We start from the raw sequence: 8,779 nt of genomic DNA on the forward strand, positions 1-8,779 counted from the left end.
TAAATACTAAACTATTAAAATAAAATTCTAATTAAATCTTAAAAAATCTTAAAAACCATTTATAATTAAATTTTTGTATTTATTTTAAAATTTTAAAATTATTTATTTTATAATTTATGTATAACTTCATAAGTTTTAAAAATATCAAATTAAAAATTAAAAATTAATGCAAAAAACCTCTATTAATGAAGCTTAGCTTTATATTTTAATTTTGATGAAGAATTCTAATAACCTAATTTTGTAACTTAGTTGTTAAAATTTACTCCAATCTAGTATGTAGCTAAATTTTATGACTTGTATAAATATCTTGAATTTTTCCTTTATATAATATGTAAATCTTTAGATATCTAAGAATTAAAAATTGACCTTAATTTTTCCACTTTCAGTACTCCCTTATATTTGTGGTCAAATATTTCTCAAAAAGACAATTGAAATAACACATAAATTAAAATTCAAGTTATTTTATTACAAAGTTATGTAATCACATACATCTAGTTAAATAATAAGCTTATTTTTAAAAAAATCTATCCAATACTCACAATAATCTTTATTATCACTAAAATTTTATTTCTTATGACTTATTTTTATTTTTATTTTTAAATTTTCTATATTCTATTTTAAAATTAAAAACTGAAGATTTTGTTTAGATTCCAGACAAGAGAACTTTACAGCATGAAGGGATAAGAAAAGAAAAAGAAATGGAATGAAGAAAGAAAAAGCAAAGCAGAAGAAGCCTCGAAAGGCGAATCAAAGGGGATAATACATCCATCCACTGACTACTTCCACATCCAAAAAAATCCTTTATCCGTTGCAATACTTTAGTCAACAATACACACTAATTCAACAACCAAACGACGTGGCACAACCAATCCACGATGCACTCCTTGCCAAGTCAACATCCAATCTCCACGCTGGCGCTTTGCGTCTCTGTTCACACCGCCTGACCTGGCAAAGGCGCTGTCGTCCACCAATAACCAACCCTACACAACAGACACGATAAAATTCGCTTAAGCTTTCGGGAAATTATGTGTCCAATGGAAGAATTAGGCCCCGCGGTCGATTGACTGCATCGCACATTCAAAGCAAACTCACATTTCATCGTGCTCCCAGATTGTTATTTCGAGGAGGGATCTCGTAATCGTAGAACTCTGAATGACGTTGTCGTGTCGTGTGGATTTCTGTGTTTTTTCGCTCGGTGTTGTAGTGTCGTAACTGAGGTTTCGGAGAAGAAGGTATTTAGGGTTTCTTAGGAGGGGGCGTGAAGGAGACGATGGAGGAGATGAAATGAGGGATCGAGGAGGTGAGAGGGGAAGAGTATTTGATGGAGTATAGACCATCGGGAAGCGGGGCAGGCATGAGGTCGGCCTCGAGAATGGACTCGATGAGCTTAGGCAGGGAGGGGATCAGGGGCCGCAGGGAAGGCGAGGTTAGGTTTGCGCCCGGCTCGTTTCAGTACAATGGCCGAGTGGCCGTTGCGTTGGTTCCGAGTGCGATATTCTTGTCGGGAATTGGAGGGAAGCCCGTGCTGGCCACCCTGACGGTAGGGTTAATGGTATGCTACATTCTGGACTCGCTGCATTTGAAGCAAGGGGCGATGTTTGGAATTTGGGGGACTCTAGGGGCGACAGGACTGGCGATGATTTTGACCGGATCGACATTTACGGCGTCGTCTACATCGTTGGCGTTGCACGTGAGTTGCCTGTTCGTATCGTTCCAGTTTATGTTCCTGGTCGGGATATGGGCGTCCGTGCAATTTCGGTGGATGCAGCTGGAGAATCCTGCGGTGGTGTTGTCGCTGGAGAGGGTTTTATTCGCGTGCATTCCGTTTACAGCTTCTACGATACAGACATGGGGGGTTGTGATGGCTGTGGGGATGACGAATGCGCCTTACTATTACATGGTGTTTTTGTTCGAGCTCTACTGGCTTTTTGCATTGCCAATGCCTTCATCGTTTAGGCTGAAAACTGAAAGATCGTATGGTGGGCAGTTTGCGGAGGAAGCCCTGATTCAAGGCTCTCTTGAGGGTTCATTCCACACGATGGCACTTATGTTCCTCCCCTTGCTTCTTCACATCGGTTCACACCACGCTCGCCTGTTTTCTTCAGCAAATGCCATCTGTGACCTTCTGCTGCTGTTCTTTGTTCCGTTGCTTTTTCAGCTTTACGCTTCTACAAAAGGAGCTCTTAATTGGTTGTACAAGGATCAGCACCTGCTTCAACAAGTGAGGCTTATGAATGGTGCCATAGCCTTGCTTGTCGTCATACTCTGCCTGGAAGTTAGGGTCGTGTTCTACTCATTTGGACAGTACATCCAAATTCCATCGCCTTGGAACTACATCCTTGTAACAATCGCAGCTTTGGGAGGTGCAGCTGGACTCGTGGCATACCTATTCGGTCTAATTGGAGATGCTTTGACAGCTCCTCTACTCACTTCTCTCATGGTGGCGGCTTCATTTTCAGCATCGATCGCGATCGGCTTGCCCTGGATGGTACGTAATCTTATTTTTGCATCACTAATACCTCTTGTTTAATGAGGGGTTTTTAGTTGCCGGCATATCATGCCTGTCATGTCCTATATGCAGCCCACTGATGTATGAATGTCTTACTGGGCATGTTGATTCTGATATGGGCTTTCAGTTGCTAGCATTGCCTAATGTAAAATACCTGGATATACAATAATAATTCATACATGTACAAGAGTTGAGTCTAAGTAAGTCGGAGAATCTGTTTACTTGGATGTCCAAGTAAGTGTTGGTATGAATCATTTTTTAAACTAGGTTTAGTATATATGTAGATGAGTGGACAGAGAGACAGATGGGACATCACTGATTCATCTGTCTGTATTCGGAGAAAATCGTTTAGCTAAGGGAAGAGTTCGTTCTTGGTTTTCATGTGCCTGACTTACTTGTTGTGTGCAGTTCTTGCCTGCTCCAGTCATTGCTGCATACTTCATCGCCCAGTTCTTCTTAAACAAGAGTATCGTTTCCTACACGATCTCTGTTGTAGCTGCGGTTGTGCCTTTAACTTGGTTCGTAGTGCACAATTTTTGGTATTTGAACATCTGGTTGGGAGGAGCCCCCCTGCAAACAATATGCAAGTATATTATTGGAGGCGCTGTGGTGGCGATGGGTGTACCAGCACTTTCCCTTCTTCCCAACAAATTACGATATGCTGCAGAGGCCGGACTCGTGATTCATGCTCTAATTGTTTGCCATTTGGAGAATCGGCTTTATAATTTTACGAGCATCTACTATTTTTCCATGGAGGATGATGTGGTGTATCCCAGTTACATGGTCGTTTTCACGACAGTGCTGGGTTTAGTGCTCGTGCATCGTTTGGTAGCAGACAAGAGGATCAGTTCAGTATCTTGTTGGCTGACAACATGTTTCTATTTGTCCAAGCTTTCAATGCTGTTCCTAAGTTCACCTCATGTTGTGTGGGCGGCTGCGTTACTTCTTCTTGCAGTTACACCTCCACTATTACTTTACAAGTATTTTCTTAAATCTTTTTCTCCTGTTGGTTTTCGGTTCTGTAATTTGCAATTGTAGGTTCCGGCAATGTTCATTTTGTTTTTGTCTTAGAAGATAATCCTTTTTCTGAAGTATAATACACTGATTTCGCACTTCAACTTGACCATTTTCAAACTTTTGACCAGGAGGTGACTACTTGCATTGAATTTTTTTATGTCTCATGGGTAATGTCTGCAGGACTGGAAACAAGGGTGGAGGCTTCAAGATGAAGCCATGGCAAGGAATGGGTCATGCAGCCATTATTGGCATTTCAGTTTGGCTTTGTCGCTTTACTTTGTTTGAAGCTTTGCAATGGTGGACAGGGTTGACTCCTTCTGATGGGTTGATATTGGGCAGCTTAATTCTGTCAGCAGGTGTTGCATGTGCTCCAATCGTCACACAGCATTTCTCTCACATACAGGTATGCAGTATCTTTACAAGTAATGCTACTAGATATTCGCGTAACATCATGACATTTTGCATGTGGTTGTCGTCATTTAGAGTAATCTTTTAGTGTTTTGAGAAAAGTTTGCTTGTGATGTACTTTTGAGGAAATATTAGTTAGGACTGGTTGTAGCTGGGTCTGTGTTATCCCTTCTCTTACTTGAGAGTGCTCCATATGAAGTCTTTTACGACGATCTGGAACTGTGTTTTCAAGGAAAAGTATTTGTCCTGAGCTTTGTATAAAGCATGCCTGCATGTCTGCGTGAATGTTATAAGAGCGTCGTGGTAAGTCTACATGCAGATATGGAATAGGTTAAGAATCATTTCTAGACGCAAATAATGTCCAGAGTTCGTTGAGTTGTCTGAGCTATTTAAATTGAGCTCTAGATAAAACAAGAACTTATATATAACCGTATGATTTGTAACAAGTTGATCTTTTTAGTATTCTTTAAAATCTATGACATAATGCAGTACATATTATTATTCTCCAGGTACTGTACAAGTACCTCTTTCAAGTAAAATCCAAGCAGTGAATTAGAGATAATTATGTAGTCACGTGGACCCAAACCTTCATCGCTGAGTCAGCTATGAAATATTCGAACAACTTTTCTAATATACGAACATCTGGAGCATATGTAAAACTTATCCATGTTTGCCGTGCATTGGTTGGTGATATCAAGGTCTCCAAGTTGAGTATTGCACTGATGAATTCCATGATTATCTCATTTGTTGGCTTGTGTACGTATCGATTATGAGGTGCATGTTGTACGCGTTTCTGACATTTATTCATGTTGATACAGAGTGCCAAGCGGGCGTTGGTGCTTGTGATATCCGTTGGATTGTTGCTCACACTTATGCAGCCTCCGGTACCTGAGGCTTGGACGTTCTGGTGGGACAAAGCTCACATGCCAGAAAGATCTGCCGACAGCTTGTCCATTTATGGTGCTGCAGCCGAAACACCTACATGGCCTACATGGCTCCTAATCGTAACTATCACGATATCACTGGCAGCACTAACTTCTGCAATCCCAATCCAAGATGTTGTGGAGCTTCGTCTTGTGTACGCAGTGGGCATGGGAGTCAGCACTGGTGTTTATCTTTGTGCGCAATACTTCCTTCAGGCTGCTATCTTGCATGTATTGCTTGTAGCAGCTATGGTATGTGCCTCTGTTTTCCTGGTTTTTACACACTTACCTTCAGCGACAAGCCCTCGACTACTCCCTTGGGTTTTTGCAATTTTAGTTGGGCTTTGTCCAGTTATCTATTTAGCAGAGGGACAATTGAGGTTTCGAACTGGAGATCGGGCAGGCAGTGAGGACAACTATATCACGCTTTTTGCTCTTGAGGGTTCAAGAGTATCCTTGTTGGGTCTTTATGCTGCAATTTTCATGGCGATTGCTTTTGAAATCAAGTTGAAGCTGGCATCAATCATAGCCGACAAGTTATCTGACAAGGTCGTTGGAGGTCCTGGACCTAAGTATCGCCTGGCTCAGCAGCGCAAGCCTTCATCAACCAGTGCGTTCAGCGTGAAAAAGCTCGCTGCAGAAGGGGCTTGGATGGCAACTATCGGCAATGTGGCAACTTTGCTATGTTTCAGCATTTGTCTGATTCTTAACCTTCACCTTACAGGAGGCTCCGATCGGTCAATTGTCGTCCTGGCCCCTATTTTGTTGCTCTTGAATCAAGACGCTAATCTGTCGACAGGATTCGGAGATCGGCAGCGGTACTTTCCATTGACTGCAGCAGCGTCTGGTTATCTAATTGTTTCTGCAGGTTATCGTTTATGGATTGAAGTGTGGCATGGCTATCACAGCTCTGACTGGGGGTTGCAGACAGGTGGGCCGGGTCTCTTTTACCTTGTGAAGAATATAATCCTTCTAATGCTTACTACGCCCAATCACTTTTTGTTCAATAGGTTCATGTGGAACTATCTCAAGCAATCAGACATCACGTTGCTCTTGACAACGCCAATGAATCTGCCAGTAGCCATCATAACCGACATTGTTAGTATCAGATTCTTAGCTTGCATTGGAATGGTCTATGCCCTTGTCCAATATCTAATCTCTCGTAACATTCGGATTGCTGGAATGAGATTAATTTGAGACGCTTATTTTTGGCCTCTTGTGAGATAATGGTTCACTGGTAGTTTGAATCTCAAAGACAATCTAAAACCTCTCTGGATATTCGTTCTATTTTCTCAAACAGTGTATATTGTGAATGTAGTATGTATAGTGGGTTCATAGATATGATCTAGATCTGTCTTGAAGTTTGCAATTAAGATCTTTGCATCTATTTATTTGTTTGATTTCTTTGGAATCCAAAATAATATAGAGCGTCTTTTTTAGTTTGTAATTCTCAGCAACTGAGAATGATGTGAAGGACAGAGGAATACTCCATCTTTTCCTCCGCAGTCAAGGGAAGTACCATATATCTAAATTATGTAGTTCATAAAACTAAAGGGGTGTGATTTTATTTGAGATAGGGTACGTTCTTACATTATCTTAGTCATTTTATGGTTTTAGTTGCTCTCTATGGTAATTGATGACTTATAATGTCTTGGTTTTGATTGCATTACATTTAAAATCAAATTTGAACAAAATATATGTTGCTATTTATAGCTTCATTTGATCCAAAGTTTATGTAATCAATGTTTGAAATTTTTTAGAGCATGTATTTGAAGAGAGAAAAATAAATTCATTGTTTGAACAAATGAAACTATATAATGAATACGTATAAGTAATTTTTATGTATATGTTTGTATGTTTGTATTAATATATGAGTCTAAACTTTTTTAAATTTGTTTAATATATGTATCAAATTTCGATTATTATATACATAAATATACACATATATTTAAGAATTTAACCTACGTCATGTCATGTCTTTATCTTAATTGTTGCAAATCAAGATAAACTTAAAATTAAAAACATTGGTAAGATGTCAACTAAGAAGTGACATTTACAATCTACAAAACACTTAAAGAATGCTACACTTGATCTTGTTGAGATATCCAAAATAAATTTGATAATACACAATTAAAATGATCATATATTATTTAAAATAGGATGAATATAATTTCTTTGGAATATGCTTAAGGATATTTAAAATGAATAGAAAATAAGAGAGAAGTTAATAGAATTCAAGATTATAATAATATTTCATCATAAATACTACTTGTATGGATAAAAACAAACTATCTTAGCTTTTAGTGATTTTTTTCACAAGCCAATAAAAAAAAGTCTCTTAATAAGACACATTTCTTGAGTTTTTAGACATAATTTTTTGCAACAACTTTTGTTCAAAGGTTGTAAAAGAAACCTAGTGATAATGTTTGGAAAAATTCCAAACATCTTGAAATTCTAGGAAAAAATTAAAATTTCAATATTCTTTATTACACAAACCTTTTATTTTATAAATTAATATCATTTAATTTTTTAGAATAGATAGTTTTTGTTATAAAACATTCTTAAGCACAACATAATATATTAAATAAAGTTTGGAAGATTTTAAAATTATTTTATGTAAATCTTTAAAGTTTGATATACCCACATTGTATTTATTTATTTTAAAAAAATATAAATTGGTCTCAAATTATTAAAAATAGCTCTTGTGAATATTTAGTAAAAATTAATTATTTAAACCATAATTATAGGCTTTAGTTCTTTCTAAGATATTAATATGATTTATTTTAAAGTTTAATAATATTTTTTTAATTATTTTAATTTTTCTTATAATTAAAATATTTTTGTATTATTTTTATCATTTAATTAAAATTTTCTACTCACTCAAATTGAATTAAAATTCAAAAATAAGTTACTTTAGCTCTAAAACATTTACAATTGATAAACATCACTTTTAATCTATATATATATATATATATATAAAGAGAGAGATTTAAACTTATGAGCATAGTTTCAAGAAACCTGTGCATGTACATAATAAATTTATAGAATTTAGCATTATGATGTATATAATATAATACAATAATTTTCTGGCAGGAAATTCATTTTACTTTTGAAATATCTAAATTAATGTTCTTTTTGGTATTTTCCAAAAATAAAATACTTTTTTCTCATATTAGTATAATACTTATCAAATTAATTAAATTTTGATATGCTAAAAAATTTACTTTTTTATTTGTTAAATTTAGAACATATCAAATAAAATGAAATAAAAAGTCATATGAAACATAATATAATTTTGTTATATTATCACAAAGTAGTATGCAATATAAATTACATAGCATTTATATTGCATACTGCTTTGTGATATATTACATAATTTAAACATAAATTACAGAAACTAAACATAAAGGTACACTAAAAATATATTTAAATTACTGTGTATTTAAAATACTTTTAACATAATATAAAATATTATTATGTATTATTTATTAATTTAAAATTTTGTATTTTATATTATCAAATTTAAAAAATAGTTCTACACATTTATAATTCATTCATTACAAAAATTTACTTTGTATGCTTCAGTGCATGTATATATATATATATATATATAGATTTTTTTTTTTCTTGTTTATAGATATGTAATATGGTTAACTTTCCCACTATTTAATGAATGTTCCTATGGAGATTCCAATGGAGAGAGGTAGGCATGGGTAGCACTCTTACAATATAATACATACTCTCTTTTGTAGGTATTTAGAATATGTTTTGAACAATACTAAGAGATTTTTAGCAGCTCTAATGTTCATCTTGACAAAATCATACTTTTTAATATTTTGATTCAAATTTTAATATATATATATATATATATATATATATATATTGGTGTTGATTTCATTGTTTGTGCAATCTTGCCTTTGTT

The 8,779-nt window shown here is 35.5% G+C and overlaps 1 protein-coding gene across 1 annotated transcript; it reads left to right on the top strand.

Annotated features, from left to right (window-relative positions):
- Nucleotides 1-1,009: 1,009 nt before the first annotated feature.
- LOC112291305 (uncharacterized) lies at nucleotides 1,010-6,062 on the top strand. The gene is made up of 4 exons (XM_024538491.3): nucleotides 1,010-2,488; nucleotides 2,918-3,489; nucleotides 3,707-3,929; nucleotides 4,753-6,062. The coding sequence occupies exons 1-4, from the start codon at nucleotides 1,322-1,324 to the stop codon at nucleotides 6,052-6,054; spliced, it is 3,264 nt and encodes a 1,087-aa protein (XP_024394259.1). The 5' UTR covers nucleotides 1,010-1,321; the 3' UTR covers nucleotides 6,055-6,062.
- Nucleotides 6,063-8,779: the final 2,717 nt, after the last annotated feature.

The sequence above is a fragment of the Physcomitrium patens genome, chromosome 14, assembly GCF_059467195.1.
Source record: "Physcomitrium patens ecotype Gransden chromosome 14, ASM5946719v1, whole genome shotgun sequence".
NCBI classification, from domain to species: Eukaryota; Viridiplantae; Streptophyta; class Bryopsida; order Funariales; family Funariaceae; genus Physcomitrium; species Physcomitrium patens.